Source organism: Melanaphis sacchari, unplaced genomic scaffold (assembly GCF_002803265.2).
Source record: "Melanaphis sacchari strain LSU unplaced genomic scaffold, SCAv2.0 Contig88_pilon_pilon, whole genome shotgun sequence".
Classification (NCBI taxonomy): Eukaryota; Metazoa; Arthropoda; class Insecta; order Hemiptera; family Aphididae; genus Melanaphis; species Melanaphis sacchari.
The window spans coordinates 1000435-1021424 of record NW_020271625.1 but is presented as its reverse complement, the minus strand read 5'-3'; the positions used below and the strand labels follow the sequence as shown (position 1 = coordinate 1021424).

General features: G+C 25.3%; 1 protein-coding gene and 1 long non-coding RNA gene across 3 annotated transcripts; both read left to right on the top strand.

The window, feature by feature from the left end:
• Positions 1 to 5508: 5508 nt before the first annotated feature.
• On the top strand, positions 5509 to 8091 carry LOC112602415. Its single transcript, XR_003115107.1, has 3 exons — positions 5509 to 5604; positions 5776 to 5859; positions 7745 to 8091. It is a non-coding gene; the product is annotated as an uncharacterized LOC112602415 (long non-coding RNA).
• A 6028-nt stretch (positions 8092 to 14119) lies between these two features.
• On the top strand, positions 14120 to 19956 carry LOC112602411 (beta-lactamase-like protein 2 homolog). Of its 2 annotated transcripts, XR_003115106.1 has the most exons (8): positions 14120 to 14350; positions 14432 to 14711; positions 16412 to 16581; positions 17761 to 17872; positions 17975 to 18173; positions 18750 to 18878; positions 18960 to 19142; positions 19385 to 19956. XR_003115106.1 is itself a non-coding variant. In XM_025350475.1 (7 exons), exons 2-7 carry the CDS (start codon positions 14452 to 14454, stop codon positions 19077 to 19079), a joined length of 990 nt encoding a protein of 329 aa, XP_025206260.1. In that variant the 5' UTR covers positions 14120 to 14350; positions 14432 to 14451; the 3' UTR covers positions 19080 to 19956. The 2 variants fall into 2 exon arrangements, 1 of the variants encoding a protein (XP_025206260.1); XM_025350475.1 differs by having other exon boundaries at positions 18960 to 19956.
• Positions 19957 to 20990: the final 1034 nt, after the last annotated feature.

Here is a 20990-nt window from a genome sequence, read left to right as displayed (position 1 = left end):
ATTTTAATGCGATGAATTTCATATGTTTTTCATATATGCAGCGATAAATTAATGATACATTTTTAAATAGGTAGCATACATAAAAATATGAACGTTTTGAATGACAATTAATTTCATCAAGTTTTCTTTTAGGATGGGTCGTTGGCTCTATGTAGCGACGCAAGGTACAAAACTATTTATTTTTTTTTTTAATAAACAATTAAATTGCTTTTTTTTAAATATAAGTAATTACAATATGATGATTAAAATATAGTATGAAGGTTATACCTGCGTTTAATTGTAACACCCTGAATGTCATATTGTCGTCTGTAATAATAATTAATAATATATCTATCTACATTATTGTTATATTTTACTATGTATAAGTATTATAGTACTATATACACAGCAGATAAAACATTATTGACAATGAGTATATCATTTTCATTATATAATCGCGTATGATAATTATTATTGACGATCTACCGCCGTATACTTATCTTTGATATTAATGTATTATTTCAAAATCATATTCATTGGTCGTCTGCTGGACGATGCGATTATCATAATATTAATATATCATAAAAACATAAGTAATAGGTAACCAAAGCTGCTTAAACTGCATGTATACACTATACGTTATAAGCGATATATATACAGTCATACGTACAGATATATTCGTATAATTAATAAATAAAATGTAAAATATATGCATGGACAGGTTTTCTATTCATTCACTAGAACGGGCCTCACGCGGCGGCGGTTTCCTCCCGTCATTCTCGAATTTCTCGATCGTCAGCGTGCACGCGGTGGTTCGATGTAGTATCTGTTGTTTCACGTGTCTGACGCGTGGTGTAGTCGTCGAGTGGGAAAGGTAGTGAACAATTAGAAAAAAATATGAAAAAAAAAATAAATACCATAATTGGCGAATCCGATGGCCGTGGCCTTGAGCCTATACAACGTTAAAATAATTATTGTCAGGTCGTGCCATGCCGCCGCCGTCAATAATATATTATTTTAATAAACTCATTACTTGTTCATAATCCGTTCGTTTATCGTATATTATTTTATTTACGTGCGATTCACATAACACGTGCACAGAACACGGAATAAACGTTATGTTTATATTATTATATTTTTACAATTTCTATTTTTTTTGATTTCGTATGCATATTTTTTACGATCACCTATCACCTCGTCCCTAGAGAGATATGTAAACACTTTTTTTGCGATTTTTCCCCATTTAAAGTTCAATTCCAATCATTAAAATTAGTTATGCAAAATACAGTTAATATATGTATAACTATGTAAATATTACTAGGATATATAGTAGAATATTAATTCTTATTATAACGACTTACATTCGAATAATAATTTAAATCCTAATTTAAAGTAATGAAATTTTAGATTTTGAGTATATCTATCTATAAGCAATGCATGTATTGATTTTACAATGATGTACTGTATTTTTCTACACTCAGAATCATTTTTAATCGTATAAGTTGATTTATCGTTGAATTCAAATTTAACAATTTCATTATAGTAACCTATAATCAAGGTACATATGACGCTTGACGCATAAACAAATACAATAAAACGTTTACCTACTAGTAATAATATATTAATCTTTGAAATTATAACATAATATTTTTTATATAAGTGCCAAATCTATAAATACAAACATCCATGAATCAACTTATCATAAAACTATATAATTTTATCCTGAAAAATAGGACATTTTATCTTACCTTATTGGCTTATTGATTAACTTGAAATTTCATAATATATTGGATTAAATTAAGTAATACATTATTTGTAATACAATAATAGAAGCTCCACATTAATTGTTTTCGCCGACCGCACTGCACCAAAACTAACCACTGTTAATATACTTATGAACTACATGTCTACATGCAGAGTACAGGACATGCTTATAAACATGTTCGCAACTAAGTGGGAGCTTGGTGGGGATAACTACTAATCCCTCCCTCCCAAACATTGTTTTACCACCCTCGAATTAATATTAAATACTGTTTTTCACGAAAAATTGTTTCTTTAATCTTAAATTAAGAAAAAAATTAACATTGAAAAAGTAAATACTACGTAATAAAACTTTTCCTTGTTATTTTCAATATTGAAAGATATGTTATTAATTTATAAAATGACGTAATATAAATGTTTAAGTAAAAAATTCTAGTAAAATGTGATGGTTGCTAATCGTGAAAGCTGTTATCATGATTCATGATACGAGAGTGTCATATTATATCATTGTCATACGCCTATCAAGTATCAACTAGTACAAAACTAGTTTATTGTTGTATTATGAGTTATAATATTTAACACGATGTTGATTATATTGTAACCTAATTTGCCACAGCAAAATATCGTTTTTTATTGAAATAAAAAGTAAATTATTAGAAATCATAGGACCTGACAAAGAATCAAACTTAAAAGTAATACATTTTTTTAAAAATGTCCAAATTATTTAATTTAATTTTACACAATAATATTTTAGTATATATATATAAAAAAAAAATGTAAAATATAATCTACACGCTAATAATATTTGTTGTTGATGCTTTATTTTGTTTAATAAATAAATTACCTAAGGTTGTTATGCCAATATGCCAATAACTGTTGTTAGAGAGTGAAGGCTTTAGCTCCAAATATTTTATTTTAATTAATAAATGAATAGAGAAATATTTAAGTCCCTTCTTAAAAAAAAAGAATTGGTCAATTTGTCCTAATTCACTATAAATATTTGTCGATGTATAGGTAAATCATGTTTTCTTAAAAGTTTTAATCACGTATAGGTAATTGTTACTAAAACGTTGAATTTATGTGTAAATATTGTGAACAGTAAATATCAAAATGTTTTAAACAGTGAAAACAATAATATAAAATGTTTAATTTTTTAAAATAATATTTATTTATCTTATGATTAAAGTTCAGAATTGAAAATTCGAATATGAAAAACAATATAAATAATATAATCAAATATATTTATATTTATGTATATAAACTACTACAATATTTAAAAATAATTTTTTTCTTTGAACCTTGAATGGTTTTCATTTAAATTTTTTTTAAGTCCTATAATGAAAACTTATGAGAAATCTTGTATTAAAAAATTGTTTTGGATAATTAGGTATAAATGAATAACATTTTTGAAATTTCTAAATACAAAATAATTTGTAAAGGTGTAACGATATACATGTTACTGACGCCTCATTTATGCTGCACTCTGGGATTTTTGCTTAGGTCAGAAGAACACAGGAACGTAGAATACGAGTATATGCAAATCATTGAAATAGCTAGTCAGACGAGTTTGGTTTGTGAGATAGAGACAATAGTCATCTCTGTATTTTTAAGTGATATTTTTAATTTGATTTACTATAGGTAAAATAACCTATATACCTATTACTTTATAGATAAATCGTAATTTATTCAATTGCTTCAACTCGTACTCCGCTACACCTGTGATCTTCAAATACTACCCTCAAGAACAGGGTTACTTAGGTGATAGTGTATTATGTAATTATATTAATATTGAGTCATTTAAATAAACCTTGTAATACGTTGCTAAACATTGTTTCTATTGTGTTACTTATGAGCGCAGGTCATAAGTTTCTAGGACCTGTAAAATATAACTTAGAAAACTTTATTTGTATCAGTTCAACAACCCGGTCCTTAAGACCGGTTCGTGTAGTGGGAATAGCTAACCAACTACTCTTTAACTGGATAGAATTAGATATAAATATCGACAGCCACTTTGTTTTATTAAACGGGTAGGTGTGTTACAAAGGTTAGTACTCGTAATTTGGACGAATTTTTCCAAAATTTAAACATTAAACACTTACAATATGAAAATCGTGCATATGTATTTTAAATACTTTTTAATTTCTTTAAGGTAAACTTTTATGGGATCCTATATTAAATTATGAAACTTTATAACCAAATATAAAACTTTTTATCAACATTTAAAAAAAATTAAAAAATTAAAAATACTTATGAATTGATTTAAGTTTGTTTACATTTGTTGACATTTTCATTGAGTATTTATAAAAAATGATAATTTAAGTAATAATGAAAAATTTCTACGATAAATATTTTTTGAAAAATATTAAGTAATAAATAATACATAATAATTATATTTGAAAATTTCGGCTTTATATGGTTATTTATTTTTGGGTTATACAAGGGCATCTAGATTTATGTATCGATAGTAATAATATTATAATTGTACTTGTATGAAATTATTATTTAATCAAACGAATATCACATTCTTATTCATTTCGCACAAAATTTGGGTTCTATATTTCTACAATCCAAACACATTTTAAATATTTTAAATTTCCAGTCTTACGCTCTGTGACTATACGGTAAAAATATATATAGTTTTTTTTTTTTTTATATGGTATACTTATACCATATAAAGAAGTATACATATAGTCGAAGATTAAATAATATTCAATATGAGAATTTTATATATTACTTATCTCCGAAACATTTATTATTTTTTTACCGTGTAATACTGAATAGATTTATAATCAAAAAGTACATAATATGACATGTGTAATTATGTTCAGATTTTTTTTAAATTTTAGGTGTTTACGATTTGTGAGATAGGGATCATACAAAAAGTTCTCCTTAATACGACGATCTTGGATCATTTGATATTCGACAGAATATGGATAAAATATTACAATTTATTCATTTATAAATTTGGCCCGAAAATTACATTCGAAACCCTATAGTCGCGTAGGTCTGTTTGATATTTTTCAAAGTCGTTTAGGTGTAGATACGTGCATACTCGTACATCATGCTGCGTTAACGTGTTGACATAGGTCACAAAAGTATTGCACAAAATATATAGCTACCTGCCTGTCTAGAATAATATTAATTATAAAAAAATCATTAAGTCATAGGAATTATAACAGAAATATAACAGAACAGATATGAATTCGATTAAATTATAATGAATAAATATATAACTGCTATGAGCACGCCATGTTTCACGTGATGGCCATCATGGTAAAAATTGGTGAAGTAATTAATCATTTTTGTAACACTGAATTACATTGTTAGTATATTAATTAATAGTGGTCTAATTAGTATTATATAATACTTAAAATTCGGCCTTACGAGTTTATCAAAACGTTCGGTACCTACATGTTATGAACATCGATAAACGTTTTGATTTTTTTATCAACACTGTTGGACGAATAGAAATTATCATATTATCATTTATTATTTACTAGGCATATATCAAGAAATATGATTACTACACTATTATTATTGATTAACATCTATTATGGACTGCGATCTGTGTTAAAGGGCAAAAAAATAAATACTATAAATATAGATAACATAGAAAATTAAATTAAAGGAATATGCGCCTATTTCTACAGTGTTTTGTTCATTTTCAATATAAAAAATATATATTTATCACATAAAATTAAAAACTATATGACCTTCCGTTGGCGTTCTTGTCTTAGTGGAGAAGAGGTATTGAGAAAAAATATTTTTCATGTTTTTTTTTTATAACTGATACTTTATTTGTTTTGGAAATATTTTTCATGCGCTTTATGCCTTTATCTATAAGTGGCAAATCATGATTATAAAGTATGTATTTTTTAATGGTTGATAATTTTTGATTCATTATATTTTTCCCTATTTTAGATTTTGATAACGCTACGTTATTATTTTATAATTATGTACAAAATTGTAGGATTATAATTTGTAGTGTAGAAATATATTATACTGCATAACACGTTTTATTGATGGTTATTTCAGATGTCACCGTTGTTGTTTGTGACGGTTTGGAGTGCCAGCTAAAAAAAGGAAATGGTTTGACAGAGAAAATAGTAATTGTGGAAAGTAAGACATTTTTTTCTTAGAAATATAATAACAATACTATTATTGTAAGAAAATAACGTGCGTATTATACCTAAATTGAATAATTACAATTTCATCATTCCATTTTGTACTTTTGAGACTCGAATTACATAATAAAGATAAGTGGTTAATCCAATATTGAATCTGTAGTCGTCCATAGTCTGGGTTGTATAATCAGTGCTTAAGATATACCTAATACGTATATAGTACCTGTCATATCCAAGTGGTTATATTATTACATATTTACATAGTGTATTAATTTTTTTTTTATTATTGGGTAATTCCAAAAATATTGTCTAGGAGCGTCTTAAATTAAAATTATCCGGAATTGAATTGGTATATTCACGCCGAAAATAACGGTAAGTTATCAATATTGGATAAAAATCCCTAACGGATAGGCGTATTTATGCTTACCAAGCTTTCTTAAAAAAACTTATTGATGGCTCAATTGATTGTCGAAAATTATTAAGTCAAATAAATTTTAAGATTCCAAGCTTTTAATCATGTTTAGGATGATACCCGGCCACTTTTGAATATTAGTTAGAATTGTACCTATTAATGTTTTCCTTTTGACATATTTTTTTCTTAAATATCTATGTATTATTATATCTTGATATGTTTTTGTCTGTATAATTATCTGTACTTCGACTACGGCCCGTTCTGCAATAAAATAAAATAAAAATAATATTACAATATAATATTAATTGTTATAAATTATATATTTATATATACTATTAATTATTATAATAGTTAAATTTAATATTAGTCATTTAATAAATGTAATGTTGTTTGCAAAAATTAATTCAAACAGATAATTTTTTTTTTGTTTTGAGGTTTTTATCAATTTCCACTAAGCTTTCATATCTATCTCGGTCTAGAGAGTTTACCAATTCTATTAATTCGTCAAAATATATTTTACTTCACTCTATTAATCCATCACTGTCTAAGTATTTTACAAGGTCATTTCCGGGTGATTTATAACCTAGCCAAACATAATCATTGAATTCAAATTTAACAAATATATTATTATGACACTCAATACTTTCTGTACAGCAAAGCAGTTACCTATTTGCCCCCTTTTTATAAACTGCTTTAAACAATTAAAATGTATTTGAATAACTATTTAAACATATTTTTTTTGTATATATAAAATAATAGCCATAATAATGTAATACAAAATTAATTATAAACTAGTAAAGTTAGCTAGAGATTTTAACAACGACCTTGCAAGTGCTTACTGTAAGTTCAGAGTTTAGACTTAATCTAGTAAACGAGTCTTAATCTTAGTAACGATTAACGACGAAAAGAATGAATATGTGTGAAAATTATATGTATTCAAATTTTACTATACGACTTGTACCACAAAGGCTCCTGCGGGGGGTGGCGGTTGGCCTTAAATGGTGATGACAAAAGAAAATATATACTCGGGAAGATAATACCCAAAGATTTATCTCGATAACAACTATAATAATATGGTGACCTGTAAAAGGGACGGGTGACCAAAAATAATAAATATAATAATACGAACAAGAACTTGTTTTTTTCGCACCGTCGTGCTACAATAGTATATAATATAAATATTAAGATAATAAATTAGTAATAATAATAATAATAGTAACAAATTAGGGCGCCCAATTAATATGACAAAAATCGATATACAAAAAAACAAAACAAATGATAATAATAACAATAATAATAATTATGGATATCACCTATATCGACGACTTGGATCTTGAGCAACGTGATCGCATGAATTCTCCGCTGCAAGGAACACCGGTATGGATTATAGTGATTATACTGTACACTACCAACTCACGAACTTTACGCCCAAATAATAATAGGTGGCTATATATATATTATATTTTAGTGTCTGCACGGCAAGAGCGGCGGATACAACGACGGCATACACGTTATAAAAGAATAAGGGTGCAATGATACAAAATTTAACGACACACACGGGCCGAGAGTTTACGGCAACGTCTCGACGATGTCGTACGAGACCAGCGAACGAGAGTAAGTTAACAGCGGTGGTCAAAGTCAAAGGCGCCGATGCCACATATACAAGAGAGGAGGAGGGCGACGATAAAGTCAGCGAGCTTATCGCACACAAACAGTAATTATTTAGTATATCTTGAACACGACTAATATTTAATATTAAAAAATGACCATAGATTCCTTCTAGTTAAGTTTGGTTTCAGAATATTTAGCTATTTCTCTGACAACGATATGTACCGTTATTTTTACCATTCTCCATATTATATTTAAATAAATAGGCATTTATTTCTGTTATGATCTATATCAAAATTAGTAGTAGAATTAGTTTGACAATTATTGAACTTAATTTGTTTATGGTAGTTTAAAATTGTTCACACCAAATACTAAATAGAGGAATTGTGTAAAAAACACAACTGCAATCTCAAATATCATATATAACTGTTAAGCTATTAAATTTATTGTTATTCAAAAATATATTTGTGTATAGTTTTTTAAATCAAATAATATAAAAAGTAAATCTTATCTTTTTTTTTTATTATTACAATAACACGTCAATAATTATATTATGTTACACAATATTATAAAATTTACTTATGATTTAAGGAAATATATAATTTGTAATTTATGTCTTAAGTTATTACATCAGTTGATTAATTTTTATCTTAAATAATTTAGTAATCGATTTGTGGTGGCCAATGTTACGATTAATTACGTATTTATTTTATTTTAATTATACGGACTGAGCCTTTTAAGACATACAAAACTTGAAATAACAAATAATATACAATTATAATAACTTATAGGCAATTTAGAAATTATACACAATTAGATTAATAAAAATCTTTAAAGATAGAATTAACTCGATGATCTGATCGTAGTTTTGTACTTGCAGCTATTGCAGGCCGTCGATATATTAGACACCTAAAAGGTTTGTTAGCCATATATTTCGTGTTGACATGGAATGGCAATGCATAGAAGAGGCAGTGAAACGAGATGGAATTTATTAATAGATTAGAGAGACTCAAGAGAGTAAGGCTCATAAATTAATGTTATTTTTGATAACCTTGCAAGGAATTTAATGCTAGTGATATAATGACACTCAATTGAGGAAGACAAACCAAGATATTTCACTGGTCTTTTTTATATAAGCATGCCTTCACACAAATTTCGCTGAATAGGATATTAAAACATAAATTATAAAATATTAATTAATAATCGACTAATAATTGATATAGGTATCTAACCGAAAAAATATTTAAACTTTTTAATAACTTTTTACTATTATTATTTACTATTAATTAAAAAAAAAATAATAACTATCTTTGTCACATGACGTCTACATCACATAAATCATATATCGTATAATACGATATAGTATGACATTATTGACATTAAAATACAAAAAATACGATGCACGAAAATTCAATAGAAATTAGAAGCTTTAAATAATTGCAATGAAAACGTTTTTCCAAATATATTTACAGAGTTTTAATCATATTTGCTATTTTACCGATAACAACACCTACCGGCTACCAATGATAGGTCCTTTTTAACTTTTCGATGTATGAAATCATATTTACGTGTATCCTATGATTAGGCAATGATCAATATGCATAATAGTGTCAACATGAAATATAGATAATACGTGAACTAAAATATGTTAAAAGTTGTCGTAGGTATCTTAATAATATTAATGTAAAAAATAAGTTTAGGTATTACTTCCTTTTATAAATATATTTTTTTATTATATAGGAGGTGCCTATTTTAATATAAATTAGTTTTGAAAATATAAATATTAGTGTTGACAAATAAAATAGTTTATTTTATTTTATTATTTTTCATCATATTTATTTTCCCTTGGAAATTTCTGGCAACACTTTTTTATATAATTGTGGCAAATACTGTCCGACCATCCAAGAATCGGAACCATATACATTTCACGAACTTGGTTTTTCGTATGGAACTGGTATACGGTATAAAGATTTGATATACGTTATACGTATAATATTAAAATTATGTAAAGGCTCTTCCGGAAAATATACTTATGTTTATTGCAAAATTTGTGTAATAATATTTAATCATAGAGTAATACGTTCTGTAGCAATTTGCGGCTCTATGCGGTTAGAATAAACACTAAAGTACATAGATTTCTATATTTTATTAGTTATTTCAATAAATAAAGAGTTCTTAACTATATGGGTAACGCTAATGTTTGTGTCTATGAATTTTGTTTTCATCATATTCTCAGTTGATAAGGTAATACGGATTTGTAAATAATATAATTTTCCAATTATATTATAATTTAAAATTTGAACATTTTATTTTATTTATACTACATTCTACAAAATTACGGTTATAAAATATGACTATTCTGTAAATAATATATTTCGTAAATGTTAATCCTCTAAAAGTCACTTTTCTAAACTTGCATATTTACATCAATACCCATTTTGATCTGATAATCTGTAATCATTAACTATAAATAATCGTGTTTTTACGAAGGTGCCAACAGCAAACAGCTTATTAAAAATCATTTTAGCAATAATTTGATGTCAAAACTATTAAGTTTTTATTAAAATATTTGCCTCTATCACTAAATTAATTTTTTATTGGCTTAGTGTTTCCGGTTCTTCTGATAATACATTTTTAATACAAATCTTTTTTCGGATCGTTTTTATGATGAACAAACGTCTTATGTATTGTATCAATAAATAGTCGTAAACAGTTTGCTCTCGATAAAAATATTAAAAATATTAATAATAATATATATTTATAATAAAAATATATGTCTCTGTTATTTTGGTACCTACCTAGATTACCTAAATAGTAAAATTAATAAACACTAAAACTAAGACAATCTAAATATTGATCATGGGTAATGGGTATTTATAAAATTAATTACGTCAGTAGTGCATTATAACTTAAATATTGTTATAAAACCAATAAATTAGTTTGATGATATGAAAGACAAAGATTTGTTTTTTAAATACAAGTCGGTAAGTAATAATATTTTTTTAATAGTTTTAAACACATTAAAACTTTTAAATATGTTTTAATATAAAACTTTAAACATTTTAAAGTTAAAAACTTAAAACAAATGATCATCAAACAACGAAAAAAATCAAAATTTTCTTATGCGAATAATTAATAAAACAATCTCAAAAGTCCCCGTCGAACGTGACGTTTAGGCAATTAAATGAACAGTGAATAATAATCAGGTAAAAAAGTCAGGAGAAAAAAGGTCAGTTTTTATTTATTTAAAAAAGTTAAAATATTAACTGTCGTCATGAAAAAATTGTATTTAGATTATTTAAAATAAAAATCAATTATTACAGTTTTTATTTAGATCTTGTTCTAATATTGTAACCATTTTTTTTCCCTAAAAATTGTTCAAATATTATTGAATTATATTGCAAGTTTTGACTTCTGTAAAAATGTGCAAGCTGTCAGTTGTTTCAAAAATTATAATTCTTTTGGCAGTTGTTGATTTATTATCTACCAATAAAAGTTGTTGTCCTTTAACTATAGCCCAGTCACTTGAATGAAACATAGAGTTTAAAACATTTTCAGCTTTTTTACTTGGTCCACGATATAAAATATTAAAAAAATATTGGTTAAAGTATTTGTTTTCTATAAAAAATGTAAGATTATTATTAGTTCTTTGATTTCTAATTTATCGTTCTTTAACACTATCTTTGAATTGAAACAATAGAGTATCGGATGGTAATTTTACCGGTAGCTTGCGCAAATATTTGACTAGGTTTGTCATAGCTAAGTTAAAATTAATTTTTTTAAAGTGTTCAATAATTAGTATTTTAGTTTATTGTTTTAAGCATGGTGTGTACAATTTGAACTACATAATTTGTTAACTCCAACGATGAAGACAGTATTCCTGGGGAATTATATTTGGTTTTCTACTACACTTTTACCATTTTGTTTTTTTTTTTTTTGTACTTTGATATACAAAGAATATAAATAATCGTCCACAATTATTTTTGTGCTCTTTTCATTAAGCTGTTGAAACTTGATATTAGTACCATTTTTTTTTTTTTTTGACGTTAAACAAGCTAAAACGTAAATTATAAAGGTATTAATTAACTAACAAAATGTTGAACTATACTGAAAAAATAACAACTATTTAGTCTCATATATCTATAATTTAAAATATTAATTTTTATTAATTACATCGGATATATGTACGACTATACGAGTGAAACTCAACAAGCTAGACAATAAGGATAAAAATAATAGTATTTGATTAGAAAAATCGAGCTATATTCTAAGTCCAAAAAATATTTGTGACATGTAACAATAACGGATAACCTTGAGTTTGATTGAAATAAAAAAATAAACATCGTTTCTGTTAGTAGTTATGTTCATTGTGCTTAAAGAACTGTGTGTTTCTTGCGTGCTTTTAGGTATATTTGAATAGAGTTCTCTACAAGCACGATAAATGTTGTCTTTACATCTCTCTATTCTAAAATGATTAGTAATTAAAAAAAAAAACACACATATTTCGAAAACACTTCCAACGTTGAACATTATTTATTCATCTCGAAACATTTTGTGGAAATGAAATTTAAATCCATGCTTAATAATAATTTTTTCCCTTTTTCGCTTGATATATGTATTCCATACTTAAATTATTTTATTTGAAATTATATTTAAATGTAATACATTCTAACACAACAAAATACTTAAAATAAAATTATTAAAAACGGACACTATTTTAGTCTTGACACGTGCCGGTCTACACCAAGGCATCTATATTCTAAAATTGTAAGCAAGTTATGACAGCAGACGGTTATATCTAAAATATATTGTCTCAAAACAATTTTAAACGTCATTTAAATTTAAATTAAAATTTTTTTTTTATTTCGAATGTTGAATACCATGTCAAATAATAATAAAATATAAAATTAATACATTAAACCTTTAAAAATATTATCCTTTGTTTATAATTTTTGTAATAATATGTGTTTTTGCTCTAATATTACTCAAAAACATCAATAAAATGATTCTGTGCAAATGTGTTTTGTTAATGTTATGGGTGGGCCAGAAAGGGAAAACAAACAGTGCGAAAACATCCTCTTAAGATAAAATATTACCACGGACGCAATTCGAGATTTCTACTTTGAAGTTATTTACCCAGATTTTTTCAAGGACTTTATAGCAGTGACTACTAGACCAGCTAGCATAGGCGCAATTTGGATTAAATTTATGGGGGTGCTAAATTATGTTGACCAAAATGACCTGTGGGTGACTTCCTCCACACCACTTTCTTACAGCACCATTCATACATTTTCATTATGCTACCTAATTATTTATTAATAATTTATAATAAAATAAAATATTAATAAAGAAAATAAAACACAAATTTTAAATATAACTTACAAGTAATTACATTTTTTATTTTGATTCAAATAATTGAAAAAAAATTAAAGATATACGTCTTTGAGACGTACTAAAATTATTTATTACTTCATTTTTATCAATTTTAAAGCTTAGATCTCTATCAATATTAATTGACTGTTTTTCATTTACCAAATAGTCGAAAGACGTTTCGGCGTAATTGTTATCGACTTATCGATAATCGTTTTATAAAATCTTTTTGTGTAATCAATACATAATAATTTATTAATCATAATTCATAATATAAACAATAAATTGTCAATAATATTTTCTATATTATTCTGATCACTGATCGGTATGTTTTATTATTATTGTTATGAAGATGAAATGTTCTAAAATCAAATTTATCCTAGTGTCTATGACATGATATCATAATTCATAATTTATAATCAATAAAAATTCAATGAAGTTATTAAAAATTTGGGGGAGCTAATATGAAATTTGAGGGTGCTAAGCACCTCAAATTGCACCTATGCCAGGTAATTTACCACGTCTTAATTTAATCAATCGTCTTATTGCGGCCGACCGCGGATAAATCCGATACCTACACTAGATGCATTCAAAGATTACTATTATATTGTATTATAACATACGAAAGCAGTGCTTGAATAGTTGAAACCAATTTTAAAAGAATATTGTCAAATGTCAAGTATTCGAGCCGTAAACCAATAGCCATTAATAATATTAATTTACAACGTTATATATACATATATATTATGTAATGATATTATATTATTACTATCACGAGTCGAGATAACGTTATCTTGGTTCAATAATTTTATGACTCTTTATCACACTGTCAAATTCTTTAATCATAATTCATAATAATTAATGATTATAGGTAAAAAGTGAAAACACTAAAAATGTATACTTTTTTTTTTATATGCAATTAATAACTATTCAATCATGCTTAAAAAACGTGTGTCATAAAATTAAATTACCCGTAGCATGACATAGTAAACCGATATTACTGCACTTACAGCCAATATTGGTCGACAATCACCGCTCGTAACCTATAGGTCAAGTTGAAGGTGTAACACAACTACCTACTGGTTTACATCGATAGGTAACGGCTTTGAATTTTTGATTACTATTATTATTTTATTGTTATGATGATAACTGTGTTCTCGATGCATTCATTCCATAGTCCATAATCGCAGTCGGTCAATGTTCACTATTACACGATCATTTGAATGGAGGTTGCCCGTGTCTGTGTTGTCGTTTGTTCGTCATCACAGACATCCCTCGACACAGTTGCCCATTAGTAGACTCAGCAGCACAAAACCTCGGGCCCGTTCAAGGATGTCGTTGCCTCATTTGCCCACTGTCAGTAGTATCTCGCCCAGAGTGCTACGGGTATTGGGATGCAATCCTAGTTTCATGACATTACAGGGTACAAATACTTATGTGATTGGCACGGGTGAGCGGTATGTTATACATAGTGCTATTAAAATATTTTAAGTTTAGATGATTTGTCTGAACAGGAAAAATTTGGCTGCAGTTTATATATTTTTTTTTTTTTTTGGTTATTGTAGCTATTTAATCTATATTTCATTTATAAATATTTAAAAAAATCACTTAATTTATGAGAATAATACATCTCTGTTTTATGTTCCTTGGGTTTTGATATTTATTTAAAATGTTTAGCCTCTTTGAATTTTTAATAGTGTTAGAGTAAAAATATAAAATAGTTAGTACAATACTAGGACATTTGCTACTGAAAATTGTAATGCATATTTATATTATTATATCTTACATTAAGACTGATTTTGCACTCTAATATTTATGTTATTAAAATGACAACACAAATTTAATGAATGATATTTGAGGTTGAAATTAAAAATGCATTTAGGTTTTAATTTCTTGTTAAAAACATATATTATATTTTAGTTACATTTTACTTTTACACATTTGTAAATATTTAGGATATAGGCTTCTAGTTATCAGTAAAATAATCTATAAGTGTAATTAGTACAATTCTTGCTGTGCCATGGTAATAAATAATAACTAAAGTCAAGTATGTTTTTTTTTTTAAATATTTAAAAATATGCATTATAAAATGTGGAAAAAACATACAATTTTAAATACAAAAACTAAATTTTTAGTTATAAAATCTTATAAATATAAACTATTAAATTAATGTTTTTCAAATATATAATATAAAAGAATGATTTGGTGCTTAAAATTTTCAAAAATGAAAGATCTTTTGTTAGATTAAAAGTTATGTTTAACATTACATTTTTTAATATTTGTATTTTTAAATTTTCCAACTTTCGTTCTTGTCGCTCTAATTTGACGTAAAGCATCTGTCAACTGCTGACCGGTGTTTCTTTGATAAGCACTAAGGCCAAGGTCTTCTTTAATGATGCGTGACATGGTTCTTGGTGGAATTTTTATTTTTCTAGCCATGATTTTTTGCTTGCAAAGTGGATTTCTGCGAATCCTCTGTGTGACAGCTTTGACTGCTGCATTTGTTCTTATTTCACGTGGATGTCCACTTTTTGGCTTGTCATCTATAGTGTTGAACTCTTTGAACCGTTTTATGGTCTGATAAACAAATTTTTTCGTTATTTTTAACAGTTTCAAAAAGTTAAAAATCTCTAATGGTGTTTTATTACACTTAAATAACACAATAACAGCAATACAATTTTCTTTAATACCCCATTCCATGTTTAATACGTGATGTGAACAATCGTACTAACCAAAAATACTAAATATGACAATTGTTGAAAATTATATTCATAAACAAAGTCATTAGTGTTATTGTAAAATATTAATAGAACAACTTATAAATAGGGACAGAACTTATGGTACGACTAGGTATATTACCTTTTAATAGTTGAAATATTTAATGATATACATTTTATTGTAAGCAATAGCATTAAACAATAATCAGAAATAGCACAAAAACATACTTATGCTTATGAATCTAGCCCTAGTAATTATTATTAAGAATCTAATATCATATAATAAAAAAAATATATAAAAAAAATAAAAATTAAAGTTTTTGTTATTATAGTTAAATATATACATTTTTGATTTTTATAATAATCATTGTGTAAATTATTAATATTCAAATTTAAACTTATATTTTTATTTGATTTATTGATATAATATTTTATTATAGGCGTATATTAATTGATACAGGAGAGCCAAACTTTCCGGAATACATAAAAAATCTTCAAGAAACAATGATGAAGTATAATTTTCAAATTGATCATATTATAATATCACATTGGCACTCGGATCATATTGGCGGAGTAAATAATGTGTTGGATATGATCACTAATAAAAGTGGTAATATATTAATATATATCTTATGTATATGATTTTATTAAAATAGATTAAATTACATTTTGATGAATCTGTTGCAAGTATTAGCATGTTAACTTATTAAAAATTCTTTTTTAGAAATATAATGTAAAATGTTATAGGAATTTCAAGCTAAGTAACCATAAACTATGTATGTAAGCTTCTCGTATTGTTATGCGATTATATTTTTGTATGATTATTATTATGCCAATAACAAATAGAATTTAGTACTTTTATCATATTTCAACTATCTAATTAGAACTATAGCATATAGACTTTTAACTATTCATCTAAGTCTACAAATTTATATTTGGTAGGTATTAAAAAAAAAACTATTTTATTATTAATTACTGTTAAAATTATAAAAAAAATAAAAATTTATACTCGTAATTAAGTTCAGAAAATATGTCAGTAAATAATAAATGATTTTGTTTATAATTTGAATGAATTTTCATAGCCATTATTTACAATTTGTACATTTAAAATTATAATATATATATTAATTTTAAAACAAAACTTGGTATACATGTCATATGCTATCTTTCTTAATAAAAATTATCTAAAATTTCCCCATTTTATTTTCAATACATTATCAACTAGTGTTACAATTATATTTATATATACCTAATCGTCTAGTATGTTTTTGGTGCTTGTAAAACATAAAAATAAAATGTAATATAAGATTATGTAGAACAACAAACTTACCTGAAAGGTCATTGCAGAAAGAATGGTAGGGTTCAGTCCATCTTAGTAATGTGTTTAGAAAATTTTTAATAGACATAAAAGACACATTTGTATAAGAAGATTATAATTTCAATAATAACTGTAAAACTACAAGCTCCAATAAAAATGTTTTGGTAAATTAAGAATACATTTTTTTTTTTGCATAGATAACATATGATAAATATACAAAAAACTTTTAATTAATATTTTAATACTTTTCAAAATTTTTTTGTAAACATTTATTATTATTATTTTTTAAACATTTTTTCTTATTAAATTCTAATAAATTATGATCATTTTTAAAACTCGCTTCAATATCCATTTTGAACTTGTAACATCTATATTAATAATTATGAATGGGTTATATATTTATATTATATTAAAATAAAATAATATATTTTTGATAAGAATATAAATTAATACTAACAAATTATATTTTAGAATGTAAAGTTTGGAAGTTCAATCCAAAAATAGGTAAAAAGCGAGATTACAACTTTCCACTTCATTTTGTTGAAGATAAACAAAAGTTTCATGTTGAAGGTGCTACTTTAACGTAACTATTTAATTATCTTTCCTTGTTATTATTGAATAAAAATTATATTTTTACAATATAATATTTATTATATTGTATTAAATAATATTTAATAATTTTTAGAATTCATCACACACCTGGACATACAACTGATCATATAGTTATGTTTTTGGAAGAAGATAGGGCATTGTTCTCTGCTGATTGTGTGCTTGGAGAGGGAACTACTGTATTTGAAGATCTAACAGAATATTTAAAATCATTACAATTGATTATAGACCTAAACCCAACAGTTATATTTCCTGGTCACGGTTCTGTTATAAAAGTAATTAACATATATAGTGATTTTTAAATATTAAATGTTAAGTTACTTATTATTGAGAATTCCTAACTTTGTGCATTTGAAAATTTCTTAGGGAGTTACTTACTTCAATGCAAATTTGTTTTTTTGTATATACAACTTAAATCTAAAATTGCATGTTGCATTTTTTGTATATTTTATCAAATTAAAGTGATTTTGTAAACTTAATGATTTTATGCATATAAAATTTTTTTTTAATGAAAAAAAATAATTGTTAAAGAAATTTATTATTGTTTTATGAGCCTTTGTTCACTTCTATGGTAATCTGTATGATACTGTTATTATACTATCAATTTAATTTTTTTTCCAATATAACTGCATTTTTTGTAAAAAAAAAAAAAAAATAATTGTACATTTAAGATTTTTTTATTACATTAAGTTCCAAGCCATAATTACTACATTGAATTTTTGTTTAAATCGTGTCTTCATTTTATTTAACTACAAATATATTTTGTTTAGGTAATGCATGTTTTTTTTTTAAATTGTTTATAGTTATTTTATGACATAAATTGAAAGACTTAAAAAGTGTATATTTTATAGGATCCAATTGTTCGAGTAAATAATTACATTAAGTATCGGTTAGAAAGAGAAATGGAGTTATATAACTTAATTACTAAAAGTCCATCTGGCTCATTGTCTGAAGAAGATATTGTAAATGAAATGTATAAGGTAAATTTCCAAACTCATTATTATATTTTTAATGTAATATGAATCTATCGTATTATTGTTAAATATATTATTTTTTTTCAGGTTATTCCAAATGATTATAAGAAAATAGCTATGTATGTTGTAAAAAATCATCTTGTTAAATTAGAAAAGGATGGAAAAGTGGTTCTAATTGCTGACAAATGGAGAATCAAAGAACAATGAGACGTGTGATAGAATATTTTTTAAATTTAAATTGTTAAAAATTGAAGTGTGTTTTATTTTTGTGTAAGTAATATTAAACTGGTAAATTAAAAATTTGTATAATGGTTAAAACTAGAGATAAGAATTACATGGATTAAAAATGCATAAAATATGATGTATGAATTAATGTGTGTCTTGTTAATATGCCATTTTAAAAATAATCAAAGAAATTAATACAATACAAAGAACATTCATACTTTAAAAACATACAGTATAAAAAATTAAAAATCAAATATGTGGATAACATGTACATAATATTATTACAGATTATTATATCCTTAACAAATATGTCCACCAAATTTTAACAGAATATTGTGGAATGCAGCAACACCATGGATAAAAAAACAAAAATGTATTTTCAAAATGCAACGAATTACTATTATATAGCATATTATGCTGTTCTTAAAATTTCTACTAGCTATTCCAATTTCAACCAAACATATGAATAGAACCACTGAAAATAAAAAAAATAGACGATTGAGTACGAGATGTTTGCAACTCACTTTTTGCCTCATGCAATTTTAAAATAATGACAATTTTATTTATATATTTGGCTTCATCATAATTTTTAATTACAGTTAAAACTCGATTTACCGTCAGTTTCTGTTATCCGTCATCGGTCACCGTCTAAAAAAAAATTAACGATGCGATTGCGATAAAATCGTTATGGTACCTAACGCGGCGACTATCATGCGTATAAAAATAGTTTATAATATCAATGCAATAAATGCGATAAATGTGATAATTTGCAATGAAGATGACGGATTATTTTGTTTAATATTTTTTAGAATGGTATTCTTTAAGTTATTACATATTACATATTATTTACATATTAGTATTTATTATTTATTAGTACATATTTATTATTTATTACTTATTATTATTTTATAACTATTATATTTATTTTTTTCTGAAAATTACGTTGTAAAATACATATATACGTTTATTGAAAAATTGTTTTGTATTATTGTATTTCTGTTAACCGTCTATTCGATTAACCGTCATTGTCCCGGTCCCGACATTGACGGTTAATCGAGTTTCTACTGTATTAGTATACTATTTTTATTATATCGGATTAATTTTCAAAGTAATTTATTCATAAATTTGTATCAATTTATATTTATATACTAGTGTTATTTATATTTATATTTGCCTTGAATTATTTCTCTCAAAAATTTAAAATTATGTTTGTAAATGTATGATTTAATCTGATCACATTGTAAGTAGCTCAAAGTCAGATTTTCTTATTAGTGTCACTAATTTTGTATTAGTGATTTAAAAAAATCAAAAAATGTTAACCTAATGATTTTGATACATAATAGTAGGTATAGGAAAAATTAAGTAATTTTATTATAATTTTATATTAGTAAAGTTGAGTAATATTTTGGTAGAATTTATTGTGTTATACATTATACTTAATTTGGCTCATTTTATAATGTATCATAACTATTTTTAATAGACATTTTTGTGATGTGAAGTTACAGTAGTAGACAAAATTGGCTATTACAGTGCTTACAATAAATGTATGTGATGTGGTTATATAGACTGAAATCATAAACCTTAAATTAGTTCAAGTCTATAATTGAAGTTTAATACAGACTTAGAACATATTATAATATCTATGTAGTTTGATAATAAACTGTGTGAAATATGATGTTGTTGATACAAATTTCTAAAATAAGTACTAATATTGCATTATAGAAGTTTGTGGTTGTAGATGACATTATTTTGATCTTTTTATACCTATTAAACATTGTTGGGTAATAATGGATATACTTCTTGTATGATCAAGGATTTTAGATAGTTATTATCACAAAGCAATGACATTAGTTATCAAATCACATTTTAAAATTAAATTAATTTTGCAACAAT